General features: G+C 39.7%; 2 protein-coding genes across 5 annotated transcripts in view; one reads left to right on the plus strand and one right to left on the minus strand.

Annotated features, from left to right (window-relative positions):
* Positions 1-16,016, minus strand: part of FANCB (FA complementation group B) — a 55,268-nt gene extending 39,252 nt beyond the window's left edge. For 2 of the 3 annotated variants that reach the window (XM_065915318.1, XM_065915316.1), the window contains exons 1-3: positions 15,987-16,016; positions 4,711-5,775; positions 284-436 (exon numbers count right to left, since the gene is read on the minus strand). In XM_065915318.1, the coding sequence (XP_065771390.1) occupies positions 284-436; positions 4,711-5,643 (1,086 nt within the window). In that variant the 5' untranslated portion in view covers positions 5,644-5,775; positions 15,987-16,016. Of the gene's footprint in view, positions 1-283; positions 437-4,710; positions 5,776-15,917; positions 15,961-15,986 lie in introns of those variants that run through there. The other variant, XM_065915317.1, reaches the window with a different exon arrangement.
* A 355-nt stretch (positions 16,017-16,371) lies between these two features.
* MOSPD2 (motile sperm domain containing 2) overlaps positions 16,372-22,955 on the plus strand; it is an 82,860-nt gene continuing 76,276 nt past the window's right edge. For both annotated transcript variants that reach the window (XM_065915884.1, XM_065915885.1), the window contains exons 1-2: positions 16,372-16,502; positions 16,662-16,731. In XM_065915884.1, coding sequence (XP_065771956.1) covers positions 16,476-16,502; positions 16,662-16,731 — 97 coding nt within the window. In that variant the 5' untranslated portion in view covers positions 16,372-16,475. The remainder of the gene's footprint in view (positions 16,503-16,661; positions 16,732-22,955) is intronic.

Genomic DNA, 22,955 nt, shown 5'->3' on the forward strand with positions numbered 1-22,955 from the left:
ATACATTATATTTCAAATTTACACCAAAAACAGTAATGGTATACTGTTGGTATAACATTTGGTTTACAATTCCATAACATTTGTTGAAAGGAAAGTCAATATACTATTTAAAAGATTCAGTGTATGTATTTTTAAGTTCTCAAAGTTTTAAGTATGAAATCAAAATATTTAAAAGGTGGGTCAAAAGTATGAAATAAATATTTAAAGGTAAGTCAAAAGCTTTAAAGTATTCAAATTTTCTAAAATGTTTTTAAAGTAATGTATAAAAGTAAACAGAACCTACTGAAGAGTTTAAGGTGTCATGGCCTATTATTTCAAAGGAACTCTGGCAATCTAAATTCAAGGAGTCCTTAAAAAGTAGCAGTACTTGTTCTGTTCCAGTTCCAAAGAAGTCATCTATCAGTACTGAACTAATTTTCTCCCACTTGGCAGCGATCTGAAAGAGAGTGGCAAAGAAGGAACAAAGAAAGAAACACATGAATACACATAAAGTGAGCTAAATCCTTTTGCTGCAAGTAGTTCTACTTTGTCATCATCGATCTTACAATTAAGTCATGAAAATGGTAGTGCAAACACTAAGACCAAACTAAAATAAAGATATTGGGAGATCAGAAGACATAAGGAGTCATAAATTTGTAGAGAGCAAGATGCTTATATTTAATATTTTATCAACATTTGTCCTGGGGCTGTCATGTTCCTGATTCCTATATAAAAATTTTATTATAATTTATGAATGTTAGCACTTCTCATGACTAACTCTAGTGAAGATTCTTTCTCTAACTGGTTAATTTAATGATAACCCTCACTCCCATGAGCCTTGGTGGATATGTATTTATGATCAGACCAATTACACAAGGAATTCAGTTGCGTTAGGTAACTAGAAGGTACTAGCAAACACTTTTAAGAGCTCTCAAAGCAGAGTAAGAGTCCACATGAAATGATAATTAATTAGTATATCCTGAATTCTGGTAGGAGAGAACATAGTGATTATGTGGGGCACAGAAGGGAAGAGATCCTAACAGTGGGGCACCTAGAATCATCATAGCCTATTGGAATGATTTGTTAAATTTATACAAGAACATGAAATCCCAAGTTTAAAATAGAAGACAACTTCTTAAAGATCCATAAAGCTGAAGGCTTCCAGATTGATCCCCTGGAAAACTAACACAGAAAAGGATCAGAAATTCCTTCTCCCTCAGGCAGAAAAGCTGAAACCCCCATGCAGAACCCCAGAAGCATGGATACACCATCTTCCAGGTAGAGGAGAACTTGCATTCAAGCAAGAATACATAAGACTCTTCAAGCTACATAATCAAATATAGATCTTTCCCCTATAAGGCTAATTCCAAAGCAGTGATGTTTCACTCAAAACAGTGAGTTTTCACTCATGCAGGGAGTAAGCTTATTTGTAACCCACAGCCTCCCTTCTTCCCACCACCCCAGCACGAGGAGCATGCATTATAATGAACCACGCCAACAGACACTGGTAATAAGAATGTGCTCAGCACGCAAACACCACAGCTATGCACACATGCATGTACATACACCTGCAATCTCTAGCTCCAGAAGAGGGTTGTCCAAAAGAAATATAGGTGAACCACCAACGCAAGGCACATGCATGACTTTCAATTTTCCAGTAGCCAATCAAAGAAAATTCTTTAGTAGCAGTAAAAAGGTGATTTTACTTTTAAAAGGCATTTTAGTCTATCTAAAATGTTATCGTTTCAATTCAACAGAATCAAGAAAAATTATTAATATTTTACTCCCACTTTATACTAAGCCTTTGAAATCTGCTGTGTATTTGACATGGACAGCACATCCTAAATCTGACCAGCCACACTGCAAATGCTGAATCACCACCTGGAGCCAGTGACTACTGACCATATCAGATATCACACCTCTAAACATACTGGCCTCTTTCTACTTGAGAACACACCACTACCTGTTTCACACATACTTGACAAGGATCTCAATTTTGAAATGCCTGATACTTGTCACAACTTGCAGAGATAATTTCTACTCAAAAGAAAAAGCCTAGGAGAAAAGCTAATCGTGTTTTTCTCCACACTCAGCTCTCTCTTTCAAGCCCTATCACTGGATTAAGGACTAGGGCCTTCATGAAGCATTGATCTCAGAACACGGTAACCTTGATTCTCACTATTTATTCTAATTTATGCTTATTTGTAGTTCACCTATCTTTGTAAGTTGCCTTAAATCCTGTTTGTAAAGAAGTAGTAAAAGGACGGATGGATGAAATCCATAGCCAACCCAAAGGAAGACTGCATCTGATGTTTTCTCCCATTTGGGGGCAAAACCATTCAAGGCACCATTTTATTACTCAATAATGTATTCATTTTACTATTTAAAACCTCTTGATACCACAAACAGGAAATTCCTTTCACTAGGCAATCAAAAAAATATTTTTCCCCTTACTAGTATGTTCCATTCAATTACAAACCTCCTTTATTTACTTTATTTCTCTTAACTGCTAAACAAAGTGTAATTGCTCAAATGCAATTACTTCCCTTAACTCAGGTTTTCTGACACGATTATTCCCCCTTTTATCTGTAGATTCTTAACCTTTATTCTTGTTGGTAAAGTAATCAAGTATTTTACCGTAAGCTACATCAAGTTTTCTTTTTAAGTAGGTATGTATAAATAAACACCACGATAGGGACAGGAGCTGTGAAACTCCCAGAGTGGCGAGGTATCAGGGACAATCTACAAGCACTTAACTTGTAGGTATCAGCTCCCGAGCATTCAGTACTGAGCACCTGAGAATAGCTTAGAAGTACGGAATCCCTGAAGAGGTAGCATAGTGATTGTCAGTAGAGACGAAGGTAAATAACCTGTGGAAAGGCTGGTGGTCTAGTGTAGAAAAAGAACCCTAGGATCCGATTTCAAAGCAGGGAGCCCACCAGTTACAGGCCCACGTACAAAGAGTGATGCAGTCTTCTGCCTTGGGAATGTGTCGGTGGCAGAGCTCTATGGAGTCCGAGCAGGGGACCCACTTCAAGTAAGAGAGGACTATTCCACTGAGTGAATGAGACAGGAAGTTACTACTCCTTAGCCAGGTGACGAGGGAACCTTAGGTGTGCCCCATTACTGATGACAGCCTAGCCCTCGTCCAGCACAACAGTAGCTGCCACTTTCTGGGCTTCTTTTGAGCACCAGGCGCTGTCCAAGTCACTTTACAATGTCATCTTATTGAATTCTCCCCTCTTCGAGGCGGGATGAGCGCAAATTCATACAGACAGATAACGAGTTCACAAAAAGCGAATACCTCCCTTTAGGTAATACTAGTATGGTGTTCATCTGGGATTGAAATCCAAGGTTAAGAGTATTCTTCCCACTACTCTGACCCCAATAAGGATTATAGGCTTCACTATTAACAGATGCTTTTCCCCACACCACTTCTTCAAATGAAGAGTAGAAAAAGACAGAAAATGCTACCTTCCCACAAAACCTCGAAATAAAAGTGTGATGAGCTTTTAAAGATTGCTTTCAAAATAAAAACAGGACAGTTTTCAAATCATTTTCCTTTTGAGAATTTAAGTCCTTTGTGTGGTGCAGAGGTTGAACATGGTCACATAACTCCTATCTACAAGGAAAAGTCTCATAAAACACAATTTCAACCTATTTCCACACACACAAACACACGTATACACATTCAAATTAAAAAAAAAAAAGCCTTTCAAGCTTTCTGAAACATTTATCAATATTTCATATCAAGGTGATAATACAATGAGAGAAATTTCAACTGAGCTTCTAATGAAATGGACAGGGCACACCAACTAAGGCAGTATCTGCTTCTTGTTTTCCAAAGTAGTACAAGAACTTAAAAAGCTGTATAATGTACTAAAAATTGCTTTGGAAGATCTCAAATTATTAACACTTCAGCACACAGAACTGAATGTGCTGATAAACATCTTATGCCAGGAGAATGCAATGTTAACAAAACATCAGGGTCAGAGAGATATTATTGGAGACAAATAATTCCAATCCTCCAATTTCCTTTTCATTTTCTACACCTTTTTACTTGTTATTGAACGTTCAATAACAGTGAGTATTTTAAAGCAATTTCAAACCTTACATTAAAAGACATGACTATTTATAGATAAAATGTGAATGCTTTTTCAGAGGACAACTCTGAGTTTCAAAATGTAACATAATGCAATTCTCTAAGCAACATTTTCTAGAAAAATTAACACGCTGCTTTTCTCTGGAGAACCATCATTTGTCTCTAAAAGGACAATGACAGGTTTCAAGGAACTCCCCTAGATTTCAAGTTTAAAACGACAACTACCAGCTTTTTCTTTTTTTTCCAACTTTTTCAAAGTTGGACAACTGATATGAGTTTTCCAGAAAGGCTTATGGTCTTGCTCTAAGCAAAAATACAAATCCAATTATCACATTATGAAAATCAGAAACAGTTACAGTAAAAGACAAATAGATAATAATTGTAGTTATGTATTCATGTCTTTCCAAAAACTCAAGGGTTTTATGACTCAAAATGGCAAGGCAAAACTTACCAAATAACATTCAGATAATCATTTTAAGAAAAAGGAATGCTGTAACATACATGATTTCCTTTTAAGTGCAGGACTAAAAATCAATTTGGAAAATAAGACTCTAGGATGAATCCTATAAAGCTTAGGGATGCTTAATAGGTCTAAGATGATGCCAACTGAATGATTATAAGTACCATACCTGAAAGCTCTTTTCCCAAATAGCACAAGCATCACTGGACCTAAAGGATATGATGAAAAGGAGGCCTTCTTCACCTGAATCCACAAGTTGAACTGCACAAGGATCTCCAAATGGAAGCTGGCACACACTTGTAGGAGTCCCATTTAGGAATGAAATCAGCTGATTTTTTCGAGTAAGGGCAATCAGTGACATTCTTAACTGGTCATTGACAATCTCAGTTGAATAGACATGCACAAATGTTATCATGCTGGTATAAGCAGGAGGGATAATGTATGTATCACTTATTACTTTTGCCCTTTCAAGAGAGTATGCACAAAAGTGGGTATTCCAAGTTGCATAATCTGATTTTGAACGCTTTGGAGTGCATTCTTCTGCAGATAAATAACATCTCTTTGGTCCTAATAAAACTATACCTAGATTTTCAATCTCCCCTGCCCACTCAACAGAGGAAAAGTTCATAGACACACTGACAACTTTGCCAGTTTGAGAAGAGATATAAAAGAATGTCTGACCATGTCTCCATAAAACTAAAGGGCCATTAAGGACCCTTATACTGTCCTTCATCTCATAGCCTAGTCTAAAACTCAAACGCTTTTCAAATTTATTGGTACCATGAAGAAACAGTAGAAAATATTTGAAAATGTTCTCTTCTTTAATGCACTGTATCATAACATAAGGCAGATTAATTCCAGTTCTGAAATCTGAAACACAGTCGCAGCACATAATTTTTAAATGAGAGTATTCTTCTTTTATGCTAAAGAATCCAGTAGATTTCTGAACAAATCCCCCTGGTCCTCTGCCAAACACCATTCTTCTGACATGTAACACAGGTATTGTTTTAGGCCCTACATCTACAAAATTTCCTTCAGACAAACGAAAAATAAGGACTTCTCCATTATAACAGCAGAACCTTTCTTGTTCATTAGATGACATTGCTTGTTTGCCAGTGAATCTACAGTATCAAGTCCAATTTGTGTTGGTCCAGTTTTTGAAAGTAAGTCAATTCCAGTTGATGCTTTTAAACCTAAAAATGAAATGAGGAAAACTGCCACTGAGTAGGCAGAGCTGAAAAGAAAACACATGCTTTAGTTAGAGAACTGTTACACAGGTAACTGTAAATGTTATCAACATTTTTTAGCTTTTTATGCAATCTTAACAATGTCACACTTATCAAAAACTGTCTCAATAGCGCGATCTGCAGCAACATGGATGGACCTTGAGAGTGTCACACTGAGTGAAGTCAGACAGAAAAGGAGAAACATCATATGACATCCCTTGTATGTGGAATCTAAAAAGAAATGATACAAATGAACTTATTTACAAAACAGAAACAAACTCACAGACTTAGAGAATGAACTTATGGTTGCGGGGCAGGGAAAGGATGGGGAGAAGGGATAGGGGGTTGGGGATAGACATGTAGACATGAAAATGGATAACAAGGACCTACTGTATAGCACAGGGAACTCTGCTGAATGTTATGTGGCAGCTTGGATGGGAGGGGAGTTTAGGGGAGAATGGATACATGTATCCCCTGCATGGATCCCTGCCTTGTTGTGCCAACGGGGCTTGCATAATTCACTGAAGCTATGAGCCATGTCATGCAGGGCCACCCAAGACGGACAGGTCATGGCAGAGAGTTCTGGCAAAACATGATCCACTGGAGGAGGGAACAGCAAACCACCCTAGTATATTTACTGTGAGAACCCCATGAACTGTATAAAAGGCCAAAAGATATGACACTGAAAGACGAGTCTCCCAGGTTGGAAAGGTGTCCAATATGCTACTCGAGAAGAGCGGAGGACAACTACTAATAGCCCCAGAAAGAACGAAGTGGATACATGTATACGTGGGGCTGAGTCCCTTAGTTGTCCACCTGAAACCATCACAGCATTGTTAATCGACTATGTGCTCAGTCACTTCAGTCGTGTCTGACTCTTTGCAACCCTATGAACTGAAGCCCGCCAGGCTCCTCTGTCCATGGGATTCTCCAAGCAGGAATACTGCAGTGGGTTGCCATACCCTTCTCCAGGGGATCTTCCCGGCCCAGAGATCAAATCCATGTCTCTTGCATTATAGAGGGATTCTTTACCCGCTAAGCCACCGGGGAAGTCCGATGTGTCCTGCAATTCATATTAATTCTTGCATACTCCAATATAAAATAAAAATTAAAAAAAAAAATCTGTATCCCAAATATCATTTCTGTAGAGCCCTTAAAAAACACAGTTTGCAAAGAAGGCAAATAAGTACATCACAGAAGATAAGTGAATTTGTTAACAGCCTCTATTAAAAGGTACAAGTGCTCCATTATAAAGAACTGCAAACTTTCCGGTTCAGGGAATTTCAAACATACAGTCCTAACCTGGTTTCTCCCTCTATGTCTTGGCCCCTCTGCAATGGCATCTCAGTCAGTCAAGGATTCATATTAGATTGCTCCCATAGCCCAGGCACTTGGGTTTCTGTCTCCCTGAGAAAGGAGCTTCTACAGACTTGATGGTCAAACTGAAAGAGCGGTGAGGTGGGGGACTGGGGCGAGGGGTGGTAGAAACCAGGAAATGCTGTAACATGACTTTAAAAAAAATCTTCATAGGAGTAATAGAAATAAAATTTAAATCTTATTTTGCAAAAGCAATGCAGTTTTACATCCTAAGGAAGTCACTATTCTTATTCAAAGTAGAAAAAAACAGAGGATTAGATATTGTAATGAACACAAGGATTAAAAAATTGCCATAAATTGTTCATGCTTATTATATGCCAGGTACAATACATGCATTATTTAATACTCACGAATATTCTTTTAAAGTAAGAATTCTTAATATCCCATCTTTTAATTTTTAAAATTTATTTATTTTAATTGGAGGATAATTACTTTACGATATTGTGATGGTTCCTGCCATACATCAACATGAATTGCCCACAGGTATACATGTGGCCCCCCCATCCTGAACCCCCCTCCCACTTCCCTCCCCACCCTATCCCTCTGGGTTGTCCCAGAGCACCGGCTTTAGGTGCCCTGCTTCTTAAATGAGAAAACTGTATTTTAATGAAGGTCAGAAAATTTTCCAAGGTTACAAAGCTAATCAGCAATAGCACTAGATTTAGAAGAGGGGCCCTCTGGCTCCTGACCCTATACTTCTAACCACTACATTGTCCTGGCACGTATTCCCTTGCTCTGAAGACTGGTTGTAAGAAAGACAACTTGAGATAATTAGTAAGGCAGAATAAAGAACAAAGGAACACCCCCTCCATTGAATCCATGTGAGAATACACGTAAGTAAAAGATGGTGAAGTCTCTTCATTCACTGGTTATGTATGCTGAGTCACTCCTGTCAGTTCAATTCAGTTGTGTCTGACTCTTTGCGACCCCATGGACTGCAGCATGCCAGGCCTCCCTGTCCATCACCAAGTCCCGGAGTTTACTCAAATTCAGGTCCATTGAGTCAGTGATGCCATCCAACCATCTCATCCTCTGTCATCCCCTTCTCCTCATGCCTTCAATCTTTCTCAGCATCAGGGTCTTTTCTAATAAGTCAGTTCTTCACATCAGGTGGCCAAAGTATTGGAGTTTCAGCTTCAGCATCAGTCGTTCCAATGAACACCCAGGACTGATTTCCTTTAGGATGGACTGGTTGGATCTCCTTGCAGTCCAAGGGACTCTCAAGAGTCTTCTCCAACACCACAGTTCAAAAGCATCAATTTTTTGGCGCTCAGCTTTCTTCACAGTCCAACTCTCACATCCATACATGACCACTGGAAAAACCATAGGTTTGACTAGATGGACCTTTGTTGGCAAAGTAATGTCTCTGCTATTTAATATGCTGTCTAGGTTGGTCATAGCTTTTCTTCCAGGGAGCAAGCATCTTTTAATTTCATGGCTGTAGTCACCATCTGCAGTGATTTTGGAGCCCCCCAAAATAAAGTCTGACACTGTTTCCACTGTTTGCCCATCTATTTGCCATGAAGTGATGGGACCAGATGAAGCAGCAGCTGCGCGGTGCTCAAGCAACTGTGAGGAGATACCCCAAGTCCAAGAACAAAGGAGAAGCCACAGCAAGATGGTAAGAGGGGCAAAATCATGTTTAGAATCAAACCTCATACCCACTAGAAATGCTCAGAGGGTTCAAACAAACTTTGTGCACACCAGGACCCAGAAACCCCACAGAGACTGAGCCAGAACTGTGCTGAGTGTCTCCTGAGGAGGTTCGGGTCAGCCGTGGACTGCCGCGGGGACAGGGGCTCTGCGTGCAGCAGACTGGGTGTGGCATAAGCCCTCTTGGAGGAGGTCACCACTAACCCCACCATAGAGCTGCCAGAACTTAGATAGGACTGGGGAAACAGACTCTTGGAGGGCACAAACAGAACCTGGTGTGCACCAGGACCCAGGAGAAAGGAGCAGGGACCCCACAAGGGAATGACCCAGACTTGCCCGTGAGTGTCCAGGAGTCTCTGGTGGAGGCGTGGGTCAGTAGTGGCCTGTTGCAGGGTTGGGGGCACTGAGTGTAGCAGTGCATGCATGGGACCTTTTGAAGGAGGTCACCATTATCTTCATCACCTCCACCAGAGTTTGGCCCCAGGAGTCACTACTGTAATAGTTACCAAACGCTTAGCATATGCTAAGAACCATCAGAGCACCCTCTGAATGGTGGGCCTGCTTCTCCTTAGATGTGTGATTTATTTTATTTTTTTTAGATGTGTGATTTAGAGCAAGTTATTTAGTCCCTTTATGCCACCTGACATCCACATCTGTGTAACAGGGTGCAGTACCAGCACCAAACCTACAAGGTACTAGAATTAATGAATAGAACTCGCTTGAAATAGAACCTGACCCATAGAAAGTGCTAGAAAAGCCTAGCTCATTCTCATCATCATGGCTAGCTGTGGTTCATACAGTATCTAACCTTAGAAACATCAGAGCAACTGTATACTTAATGGTTTGTGAATGCTAAAAGGTCTCTTGTCACTTTAAATAACTCTAACTCATACTCTCTCTTTTCTCTTATTTGTGGATCATTTACACCAAGAAAATCAAGTACTTTAGAAACAAATGAAAATGAGGTCATGTACAAGTAAGTAATATAGTTTTCCTCTTTTGAATGAGAAGCAAACTCCAAAGGCTTAGGTTTTTTCTTTTATTATAAAAATCTACCAACAATCCAATTAGGAAAAAAAGTATCACTGAACCATAATCTATTGATTTAACTTAATGCAGCCTATATTTTATCAAAATGACTTGATTTACAGGCAATTCTACTTAAAAGTATATTAGATCATTCAAATTGGAGATGCTGCACCTTATTGTTGAACTTCCAAATACATCACTTGTGGTTTTAAAAGACCCTCACAAATTTCTTTGAAACTGCTGTCATCAAGAAGTGGCACTTGAATCTCCTCTCCTTGAGTGAGGCCTGGTCATCATGACTCATTTTCAGGCACAGAATACAGAGGAAGACTGGGTTACAGAGCATGGTGGCTTCCTCAGTGACCTCTTCCTTGGATTATTTGCATTGGGGAAAATCCCCTGCCATATCGTTAAGACACTCGGGCAGCCCCGTGGAGATGCACACGCAGCAAAGAACTGTGGCTTCCTTCCAACAGCTAGCAAGGGACTGGGGCCTTTTGCCAAGAGCCATGTGAGTGAGCCTTCCTGGGATCACATCTGCAACCTCCAGTCCAGCCTTCCTGAGCCAGAACCACCCCTAAGCTGTTCCCAAAAAACCTGGTCCTCAGAAATTTTAAGATAATGAATGCTTGCTCTTTTACATTGCTAAATTTGGGAGTAATCTGTTACACAACAATTTCTTTTCAAATCAAATTTATGATATTGTTTTTGAGAATTTCTAGAAGAATTACTGAAGCAACTGGACATACTGGCTAATAAAAAGTAGCAAAAGCCAAATGACTTCCTGGCTTGTTAGGCAACTCATGCAAAGATCTGGGGAAACAGGTATCCCAGAGCAGCTTCAGCTTTATCAGTAAAGCAGATAGGCAGTGAAACCAAAGGTGTAGCTTTTACTTGTGAAACTATGTTTTATTTGAAATTGGTTACATTACATGAAAATGTATGACTAATACCTTCTTTTTTTCAAATTTCCCACAGACATCTCAGACCTCTTAGGAGACTTCTAACAGAGTTTCCTATTTTGGCACTAAATGATACTTTTAAACATTATATATTCTGAGGTAAAGATACAAGAATTCATCGTCTTTTACTACCAACTCACATCAACAGGTCTTGACTTCCTAATATTAAAAATAAACAAAAATAACTTGCATCCAGAAAAGGATTTTGTAATTTTAATATTAAATGTCACAACTAATGGGTCATCAACACAATGCTCTGGTTTACCCACACCCAAGTGTGGCAGGAGTAAGGAGGACCTTAATGCTAAAAGGTCAGTAGAATCATCCCCTTTTATAAACTTGAGAGTATGTATTGTTGCCCCTTCATAAAGTGAAGAGTTAGGAAAATCCGGCACCTTACATTGTATTCTCTTAATGCTATCACTAAGTTCCTTAACTTAGAAACTTCTTCCTTACAATTTTCTGTCCCAGTTGTGTCTGTGATGGTTCAAGCTTTCATACCTCATTTAGGCTGCAGCAAACGCCCTTTAATCAGCCTTCCTTACTCTAGTCTCTCTCTCCTCCAATATGTCCATTCATTTATGCTACCTCAGTTATTGTTTTAAAACACAAACTTATCTGGTAACTGGTCCCTAATTCAAAAGTTTTGCATGCAACTGTTGCTCTACCCCCCCACCCCCGCCCCAACCATCCCTCCATGATTTGTGTCCCTGAACTACGACCTGGAAAGATAGACGCTGAGTGATAACAGAGATAAAAAATTGCAAACCACTGCTACAAGCTTTCAGTGTGAGCTCCAGGCAAAAAGCAAACTTATTCTCATGGGCTTAGATTCAAATAGATTTAAAAACACAACTGTTATATGAAAGGCTATTTTTTATTTTTAAGTACTACTGCAAAAACATGCACATTTTCAAGATAAGCTATTTTACATGGATCATCTTCAGAGCTAAAGATCAGAAGCTAAACTACTAATTTATAAAGATAACTTTTTTTCCTTCAAACTTTCTATAATAATCTCAATGCTTACTGAACTCACATATCTGTGAATATGTTTTATTTTATACTAATGCAACATCTACATTAAAGGTAAAAGTTCTGCGCATATGTTCACAAGACAGAACTTTAAAGCTATGGAATAAGTGGTAATATTCATTTTTAAGATATAAATAATCTGGAAACAAGTGAAACTAAGGTTCAATGTAGAGGTTCTTAAACCAATATAAACAAGTCTTGATTAATCAAATCAGAACACCAGGCTTAGTATTCTAGCCTATTAGTCATTTGACTTTTTACTTAGTACTCTTACAACAGTGGCTGCAGAAAAAAACAGGTAACTCAAACCAGTTAAGTTTTACCTTCTGTCACAGCTCTGGTGGGGGCTGGGGGAGAGAAAGAAGCAGGAAGGAAGATTTGGATGCAGATTATTTATAAAATACTAGGCAGTTAATTTGAGCTTTTCCTGTTCTGTATCACCACACATCAAAGTTGACTGTATATTTTACACATAAAATGAAAACAGATGTATGAGCATATTAGAAAAATGATACATGCTGACCTAAATATAGGCAACAAATTATCACCCTTATCCATCCTTCTCTCTCAGTCTCCCAACAAATAAACAATGCTTCTGTTAAATGTTAATAAATATATTTGGTATTATAAATTTCAGAACCAGATCTGGTAGAGGAAGATCCTAAAAGAGCACTATATTATTTATATATGAAAGCTATAAAATTCTCTAAGAAACCAATCGATACACTGTGACTAGTGGAAAGTGTCTTTGGAATTCTACCTTTGGGAAAAAGGTAGAATTATGACACTCAACTGTAAACTTTACCTAATAATATTAAACATAATAATAGTATGAGCATAATACACAGAGATAATCATTTTTCCAACATACAGGACATTGTTTACCTAGTAAATTAACTTGGCTACAGAAGAGGTTCACTATTAAAACTTCTTCTACCTATATAACTAAAAGTCACTTGTTGAGGCCTGCCCAGAGTCAAATCTCCCCTTTCCCAGAAACACTTAGTGTGTCTGAAATATGGATGAATATGATCCACTAAGAGAATCAGGAAAGATTAAAGGTTCTAGATGCCATACTAAGGACTTCTAACTTTCTCTAAGGAATGTTAAACCACTGAAAGATTTCAAAAATAGAAACCACAGGAGTGTACTTCTGAGTAATAAAGATCCTGGTGACAGTGTTTAAGGCAGGGGAGTGAAGTGACACTGGGGGTGCAGTCATAAATTAGGAAATAATTACAAGGACTTAATTAAAGGGAGACTTTGGAAGACAACCTGGCAGTGAACAGAAATGCATACACCTAGAAATTTCATTTCTAGATATGAACCCAGAGAAATAATCCTACATAATAATGAAGACTTTTTTCTGGAATGTTCATCATGCTATTTTTTTTTTCCCAAAAGCAAAAATTTAAATGACCACCAATAGGGGAATGAATAGATATGGATGGAATAACATATTATAGCTAAGAGGAATGAATTATATGTGTATCATTGAGCCTCTTGATGGAAGGTGAAAAAGAGCAAAAACGCTGGCTTAAAACTCAACATTCAAAAAACTAAGATCATGGCATCTGGTCCCATCACTTCATGGCAAACAGATGGGGAAAAAAATGAAAGCAGTGACGGATTTTATTTTCTTGAGCTCCAAAATCACTGTGGATGGTGACTGTTGCCATGAAATTAAAAGACACTTGCTCCTTGGAAGAAAATCTATGACAAACCTAGACAGCATATTACAAAGCAGGGATGTTACTTTGCCAACAAAGGTCCATCTCGTCAAAGCTATGGTTTTTTCAGTAGTCGTGCATGGATATGACAGTTGGACAATAAAGAAGGCTGAGTGCCAAAGAACTGATGCTTTCAAATTGTGGTATTGGAGCAGACTCTTGAGAGTCCCTTGGCCAGTAAGGAGATCAAACCAATCAATCCTAAAGGAAATCAACCCTGAACATTCATTGGAAAGACTGATTCTAAAGCTGCAATACTTTGACCACCTGATGCAAAGTGATGACTCACTGGGAACGATCCTGATCTGGGAAAGACTGAAGGCAAAAGGAGAAAGGGGAGGCAGAGGATGAGATGGTTAGATAGCACCACCTACTCAATGCACATAAATTTGAGCAAACTCAGGGAGATAATGAAGGACAGGGAAGCCTGGTGTGCTGCAGTCCAAGGGGTTGCAAAGAGTCAGACACGACTTAGCGACTAAACAGCAACACTGTGGCTTGATTTCAAAAATCAAATGAAAAAAGTTGCAGAAATATGTATACTGTAGTATATTACGCATCAAAATCAAAACAGATAAAACAGCATGATAAAACAGCATGATATACTCTGTTTACCTACAATGGCTACATTCCCTGACTGCTTCTTCTGTGCCAGGCACTGTTCTAAGCACTTTGGACTAATGCACTTATTCCTCAGAACATCCTTATGCTATAGGTACTATTATCCTCAGATGGGGAAACTGAGACATGGAATTTAAGGATATTCACAAAGGCCTGCAGATTGGAAGTGACAGAGACAGGATTCAAACATAGGCAGCCTGGTCCAAAATGAAAAAGCAAAGGTGTAAGGATTCATGACAAATCCCAGTGACTGTCTATTCTGGAGAAGAAGGATATCAGAGTAGGGGAGTAGAGCCATACAGAGACTTTAGCCATACTTGGGATACTGTTTCAAGGATATATTCAAATACAATATTACAAATAAAATGAACACAATGTTCATTTTCCCCCATAAAAAAGTAAAGATACAAAAAAAGTTTGGGGAAAAAGATGCTCAAGTGTCCATCCTGTTTGACTATGCCTGGTGGGAGTATGGGGACTGTTCTTTTCTTCTTATAATTTCTTTGCAGTTTTCTGTTGCAACAAGCAAAAATGTCTCCAGACATGGTCAAAAAGTCCCCTGGGGGGCAAAACTGCCCCAGGTGAGAACTATCTTAATACATCATGCACAATGCCAGGCTGAATGAAGCACAAGCTGGAATCAAGGTTGCTGGGAGAAATATCAGTAACCTCAGATACACAGATGACACCACCCTTATGGCAGAAAATGAAGAAGAACTAAAGAGCCTCTTGATGAAAGTGAAAGAGGAGAGTGAAAAAGTTGGCTTAAAACAACATTCAGAAAACTAAGATCATGGCATCCGGTCCCATCACTTCATGGCAAATAGATAGGGAAACAATGGAAACAGTGAGAGACTTTATTTTCTTGGGCTCCAAAATCACTGCAGATGGTGACTGCAGCCATGAAATTAAAAGACAATTGCTCCTTGGAAGAAAAGCTATGACCAACCTAGACTGCATATTAAATAGCAGAGATATTACTTTGCCAACAGAGGTCCTGTCAAAGCTATGGTTTTTCCAGTGGTCATGTATGCATGTGAGAGTTGAACTTATAAAGAAAGCTGAGCGCGGAAGAATTGATACTTTTGAACTGGTGTTGGAGAAGACTCTTGAGAGTCCCTTGAACTGCAAGGAGATCCAACCAGTCCATCCTAAAGGAAATCAGTCCTGAATATTCATTGGAAGGACTGATGCCGAAGCTGAACTCCAATACTTTGGCCTCCTGATGCAAAGAACTGACTTATTGGAAAAGACTCTGATGCTGAGAAAGATTGAAGGCAGGAGGAGAAGGGAACGACAGAGGATGAGATGGTTGGATGGCATCACAGACTCAATGGACAAGAGTTTGAGTAAACTCCAGGAATTGGTGATCGACAAGGAGGCCTGGCATGCTGCAGTCCACGGGGTCGCAAAGTCGAAAACGACTGAGCGACTGAACTGAACATGCTTTATATCTTTAAACTTTATATAACTGTTTCAAAGAGTTCAAAGTTAAATCTTGTGTTAAGTATCTCACACTCCAAGTGAGAAAGATGCTGCAGAAGTGAAGGAAGTTGCAAGTGAAATAATTCCCAAATAGAGAAAGTACTAGGAATAATCTAGTCATTCCAGAGAAAGAGGTGAACAGGCCTGGGGATGCCCACTTCCTAACCGCTCTTCCGCAATAACGGGACTAGGGGAGCCAAGCCCAGCCCCGCTACCTCTAGGCGAAGATCGGGTCAGGGACCAAGCCGCCAGCCCTACCTCTACGCGTGAGGCCCTCGCTCAACACAACAGCAACAGCCCCGGAGCAGCAACGCCAAAAATACTTACAGTGTCCTGCAGCTCCAAACCTCCCGCCTGCGCGCTGCATCTTGGGAGGTCCAGGCCGGAGGCTGCGTCCAGCGCAGAGGAGGCGGAGCCTGCCCAAACAGCCAGAACTCGGTTGCCATGGGAGCCTGAGGAGGCGGGGCCTCCGGGGAATGTTGTAAAAGTGAATGGCAGGCGGAGCTCGTACGGGCGGACCTCTGCAGGGGAAGAGCCTGAGATTCGCGGGCTGGCGGGGGAGAGTCCGCAGTTCAGGGGACGTCGGGGGCGGGGCCCGAACGCGAAGCGAATGGAAAGCCAGGTTGAAGGCCTGGTCCCGCCTCCAGACCCGAGCGGACGCACCAGATTGGGCGGCGTGGCGACGCTTCCGCCCTCCTTCCGTTGTCACGCGACCGCCTCCACCTCCCGCCCTTCCCTCTTTACCTCCTGGCCAGCTTGACCAGTGCTGAGATATTCGGACCGCAGCTGTGGAAAGGGGCGACGCCAACTCTGATCATGTCCACGACCGCGACTATCGCCGAGGTGAGGAGCTGACCGCATCACTGCCGGGCCCCTCCATCCCGGACCCCGAAGCAGCCTCTGAGGCTAGGGGGCCGCGCGCCCAGGTGCAGGTGGGCTGGGCTGAGGGGGAGTGGGATGATGCCTGCAATGTCTAAGCGTCCCCTCGTGTCTCTCTTCTAGTATCAAGCCCAGAATAAAGCCAAGCTCATCTCTGAGGTCCGACGGAGGTTTGAAGCTGAGTATGTGACAGGTGGGTACCGCGATTTTGGTGTTGAGGCAGGTGTGCCATGAGCGGCCCCAACTTTGCTAAGATGGTTGTTTGGGTCTCTGTGGAAGCCATTAGGGACCATTTCGATCCTCACGAGGACCGTGCCTTCCACGTTTTCTAGGTTTTCTCTCCGTAGTATGGCAAGGATACTGCTCCAGTTGAGCAAGTGACGTGTCTCTTGCTTCCTAAAGGGTTAATGTGAGTTGGAAATTCGTGTTTCGAGTATCTCGAGTTTATGGAACTTTCAGGACACTTGTTAGGCCCTCAGCTCAGGTGACGCCGTTCCTCTGCTGACCTGTCAGGAACAACCATCGAGATAATGAACCTGGAAATTGCCGAAATACTATTCACGTGTGCTTAATTGGGTATCTGAATCCCTAGGTTAGTTTGCCTAATTTCCCTTTATACAACCCAGCAGGCGCCCCCGAAGTAGGCCCCCCTGTGCTGGAGCAGGTTCTTTTCATCTCACAATGTACCTAGCAAAGTACCCGTGCATCCCAAATTGATTTATTGGGTGAACTTCTCTGTCCACATGTCATAGATAACTGGAGTTGTCCAATATTTAACTGATGATTTAATACCTGTACAGTAATTTTCAAAATCCTGCAGGATAATTTACTGTAAGGAGGGACTAAAGTCCAATCCTGACCCTGCCTCTTAATAGCTTACTTGTCTTTTCTGAACCCCTGATTCCATATTTGTGAAGTTTGACTAACGAGGAGGATTACATGAAAATATGTATAGCAAACTGTGTAGCATGGGGCTCTCAGTAAGTAGTTTTCCTCAGTAGTCTTTTTGGTTACATGAAAGAAGTTCAGTTTCTACATCCTGACTTCAGTGCTGAGGGTTCCCTGCAACTTTAGATGCCACTAGCTTGTATGTCAGTTGATGACCTAGAACAAATAAATCTGTTCTGAATAACCTGGTCAGTAAATCTTTTCATCCCTCCCTGTCAATTTTCTTCACACCCCAAATCTTGTACCAGAGAGTTGCAAAAGCATTTAATTCACTTTTAGCCCAATGAGGTAGCTGGTTCCAGTAAAGAGAGAATTCTAAAATTGATTTCTATGGAAACATAATTCTTAGCTGTATAGTTTATAATATTGTAAGAAGTAACCCGGAACTTGACCTAATGTGCTAGTACTCACCAATAGTTGTTTACTTAGGCCCAAGGGAGGAAGCAGGATATAGCCAGGAGAATTTAGTAATAGATAAAATCTTAAAGGTCATGTCTGTCCAACCTTCTCATTTTTACAATGAAGAAAGTGAACTCTGGAGAGAGTAAATGATTTGCTCAGATTGCCTGGTAGCTAAGATGGGGCTGGGTCTTCTGAATTCACTGTAGTAATCTTTCGGCAACACCAGCATATCTAGTTAGATCATGGCCCTCCCCAGTTTGAAACCCTCTAGTACCATTTTACTGTGTTTAGGGAAAAAAATAATCTCAAATTACTTTTGGTGACCTGCAACACCATCCTCATGTTACTACTTATCTTGTTCAGTGCAAATTTCACCACTGCCTGCAATAAGAAACGTATTATATATTGCAGTCTAGTACACACTCTATACACATTACTGAAGCAACAGTTCATTAAAGAATACTTCTGTTGAAAACCTATGACTCCCTGGTACACTGATGCACAAAATTAACATCATAACCTACAAATGTGACCCACAGAATAGTGTGACCAGCTTCTTTTATGCCCTTTAAACTGACTTGAGTCTGTTTCCATCTTGGGGCTTTTCCATTTCTCTGCCTGGAAGACTCTACCAAGCATAGCTAGGTTCTGCTTCTCCATCTTGGTTTAAATGGATCTGAGAGGCTTTTGCTGTTTATTAAATGGCCTCCCTGTCTTGTCTTCCTAATGGTTATCACCTGTAACCTTCCTCGTTCATTTGTTGACTTATTATTGTTTATTTCCTTCAGCAAAATGTGGGTCTGGGGCAACCTGTGGACTTTGAGGGCAGGGTCTGACTCATCTCTATATACTTAGCATAGTTCTCAATACATAGTCATTGACTGAATATAGCAACACTTAAATATAAATATATATATATGAAGATGAGTCCAAGTCTGTATGAAGAGCTGTCCTGTCTCCTCTCCCCCACAAAAATCTGGCAAAGAGCAGCCCTCACAAAATGTCTCATAAAGACCAGTGTTGTTTCAAAGTAAAGCACTGTCTGGTATTAAGTTTAAGGAGGATTTTGTCACACCTGGGTATGTGTGAATGAGTTATCTGCACAGCCATGGCAAATACTGATTTAATTAAAGACTTGCATTGGTAAGGAAAAGAAAAATTCTTGAGATTTTCTCCCCTCAGAGTTTCCGCTGTTCCGTGAAATAGAGCATTGGGTACAGGTAGAGTAGGAAACTGGCACAAAGGGTTGTATGCCTTTCAAGTTTACTTTTTAAAAGTTAGTTAGATATTGAGAACAACCACTTTCCTCCTTTTTGATTTTCCCCTTTCTCTCACCATTAACAATATTTTGTTTCAGAAGTGGCTTTAGGTAGACTTAAGCAAACATGTTTTTCCTAAAGGAAAATATTATCTGCAGTGTATCAGTTTACACACTGGCTGAACTCCAACAGCTCTTTTGGGGGTGGGTTCTTGGAAATTCCAAGCATGTTTTTGTTTTCACAGAAATTGTTAACCAATTATGGATAGATTTGTAGCTGCAAAAAGAACAAATTTGAAGGTCATAATTGTTGTAGCACTGCTAATTGTCCTTTTTATACCTCATTGTTTCTCTGAGAAATTTCATGCTGAGTCTCAAATGAGAAACTTTTCCCATTCTCTCTTCCTCCTTCTTGTGTCCAGGGCAAGAGACTAGTCTCTTGTGACAAAAATTTATTCAGTTCCTGTTTAATTCTGGGAAGCAGTGTGCCAATATTAGAGATAGAGCCCCTTCCTGAACTACCACTACAATCTAGTAAAGGCGTTAAGACAGAAATACTAAAGGCAAATGCTGTCCAGAGGAATAGGAATGCTAAAATCATTTCTGGAGGAGTCCAAGACCAGGAAAAATCACATCTAATTTGGGTGACTGGGTTAGCCCAGAGTTGGAAAAACCTTCTCAGAAAAGGCGGTGTTTCTCAAGAACTTTGGAAGATGCTAGAACTCGGCCAGCCAGATAGCGAATGTGATTCAGGTGGATCAAATAGTCCAGGTTGAGATGCTTAAGTGAGAAGCTATGGGCATGTTTGAGAAGCCAGAGGAAGTCCACTTTGATGATCCTTAAGGAGAGTAAGCACACCTGACTAAAATCATTGGGAGTATAGTGTGGAGATCCATGGCCACTGAAACAATACATTTGTAGTTTAGTGAGTTTGAGAAACAACTGAGGTTTGTGGGTTTTATTGTTTTAGGTTTGTTGTCTGATTCTATAAGTATGTGAATTTATTTAAATAAATTTGTGTTATACCAAAAACTGTCCAGAGGATCTCCCATAAACTTATCATAAAGAGATATAGCTCTTACAACAGTGAACGAACTTTTGTCTGTACATTAAAACAAACACTTAAAAGATCATTCTGTTTGTAGTTTTCTGTGTTCTATTTTTGATTGCCATGATTTTATTTCCCCATATTAGGAAGTAACCAACATTTAGCATTACTTAATATTCAGTTCTGTAAATAAAAGAGAATTTTCTTTTATCTGAAATAGCCTCTTTTGGACATATAGATTTTTTCCTGTTTTTTTTTGTTGTTGTTTGTTTGTTAATATAATATTTTGTGCAGTAGTTCAGTTTGTTTCCTGAAGAGTCATGTCTAGAAGTAGAATTATTGGTTTGAAGAGTGAATAGTTTAGGACACTTGACATATGTGTTTAATTCTCCTCTATATAAATTGCACCAAGCTTAATTCCCACCAGTACATAGGAAAGTGTTAGGGTCACTACAGCCTTACCCAGATTAGGATCATTTCTTAATGCTTTTTTCTTGGTTTTAATTTGCATTTGATTACTAGTGAGAATAAACTTCATATATTTATATCCATTTGTAGTTTAAAATTCTTTTTTTCATTAGTGTGTGGCTTTTAAAATTGGTTTGGCCTTTTCTTGTTTGTCACTCTTTTTTTCATTTTTTGAATGAATGTATTCAAAATTACCCACTCCTTTGTGGTTTCTTCCATTGCTGTTACGTTAAATAATTGTCCTTCATTCAGTAACTTTTTCTAGTGCTGTTGTTTTGTGTTGGTCTCTTATTTCTTAATTTTGAAGTATATTTTACATACAAAATATATAAAACATAAAATAAACACCCGTATATTCACTACTCAGAACTTTCTGTGTATCCCCGATCCTGCCATTCACACGGTAGTTGCTGGTCCTGCATTTGCTGTTACTCAATCTCTTGCTTTTCATTAGCTTTGCCACCTGTGATGTATTCCTCACCACTGCTTTATTAAGTTTACCTCTTTTTTGAACTTGAAATAAAAGCTGAATATATTTCTCCATGATTTGCTTCTGTTGCTCAAGAGTCATTCTTGTTGTAGTTGACTTCCTTTTTTACAGTCATGGTGTATCAACAGTTCACAGACTAAAAATACCAATTGATGAATTTGGGGTTCTTTCTAGATTTTACTACTATGTACAATGCTGCTATAAACATTCTTAAACATATGTGATGCCTAGATTTTGTCTAGAGCAGTGGTTCTCAAAATTGGTCTAGGAACTATCGTTTCTTGAGACAATTTCAAAGAGCTTCAGAGTCCAAACTATTTCCGTAATAACACTAAGACATCATTTTCCTTTTTCACTGGCATTCTCTCACAAGCATACAGTGGGGTTTCCCAGAGGTTACATGGCATGTGATGATATTACTCTGACAGATGATAGAATACAGTGCTTGTGTGTCATTATATTTACATTTTTCCTCAGTTATGATACCAAATGTAGTAACCAGTAAATACAACCCACAGAAACAAAAAAGTCTTTAGAGGCCTCAGTTATTTTTTAAAACTCATTATTTTATATTGAAGTATAGTTGATTTACAATGTTGTAATAGTTTCAGATGTACAGCAGAGAAACTTATCCATACGTATACATGTATCCATTTTCCCCCAAACTCCCCTTTCACCCAAGCTGCTGCATAGCACTGAGCAGAGTTCCCTGTGCTATACGGTAGGACCTTATTGGCTGTCTGTTTTAAATAGAGCAGTTTGTACTTGTCATTCCCAAACTCCTGACCATCCCTTAACCTCATATTTCCCCCCCTGGCAACCATAAGTTCATTCTCTAAGTCTGTGAGTCTATTTCTGTTTTGTCAGTAAGTTCATTTGTATCATTTCTTTTTAGATTCCACATATAAGGGATGTCATCGGGTATTTCTTCTTGTCTGACGTAAGTCAGTGCGACTATCTCTGGGTCTATTCATGTTGCTACAAGTGGCATTATTTCACTCTCTTTTATGGCTGGGTAATATTCCATTGTGTATATATGTTGCGTCTTCTTTATGTATGCCTCTGTCAGTGGACATTTAGGTTCCTTCCATGTCTTGGCTATTGTAAACAGTGCTGCCTTGAACATTGTGGTGCTTGTATCCTTTCAGATCATATTTTTCTTTGGATATGCCCAGGAGTGGGATTTCAGGGTGGTATGGTAGCTCCATTTTTAGTTTTTTAAGGAACCTCCATACTGTTCTCCATATCGCTTGTAGAAATTTAACATTCCTACCAACAACGTAGGAAGGTTCCCTTCTCTCCACATCCTCTCTTGAATTTGTTGTTTGGATTTTTTGATGATAGCCATCTTGAGTGGTGTGAGATGATATCTCATTGTAGTTTTTATTCCTATTTCTCTAAAAATTAGTTGAACATTTTTTCATGTGCCTCTTGGCCATCTGTGTATCTTCTTTGAAGAAATGTCTCTTTAGGTCTTCTGCCCATTTTTTGATTGGATTGGTTTGATTATGTTAAACATCATGAGCTGTTTATAAATTTTGGAGACTAATCCTTTGTCAGTCACATCATTTGCAAATATTTTCTCCTAATCTCTGGGTTAGAAGAATTGATGCTTTTGAACTGTGGTGTTGGAGAAGACTCTTGGAGAGTCCCTTGGACTGCAAGGAGATCAAACCAGTCCATCCTAAAGGAAATCAGTCCTGAATATTCATTGGAAGGACTGATGCTGAAACTCTAACACTTTGGCCACCCAATTCAAAGAACTGACTCATTGGAAAAGACCCTGATGCTGGAAAAGATTGA

This window comes from Muntiacus reevesi, chromosome X (genome assembly GCF_963930625.1).
Source record: "Muntiacus reevesi chromosome X, mMunRee1.1, whole genome shotgun sequence".
Taxonomy (NCBI): Eukaryota; Metazoa; Chordata; class Mammalia; order Artiodactyla; family Cervidae; genus Muntiacus; species Muntiacus reevesi.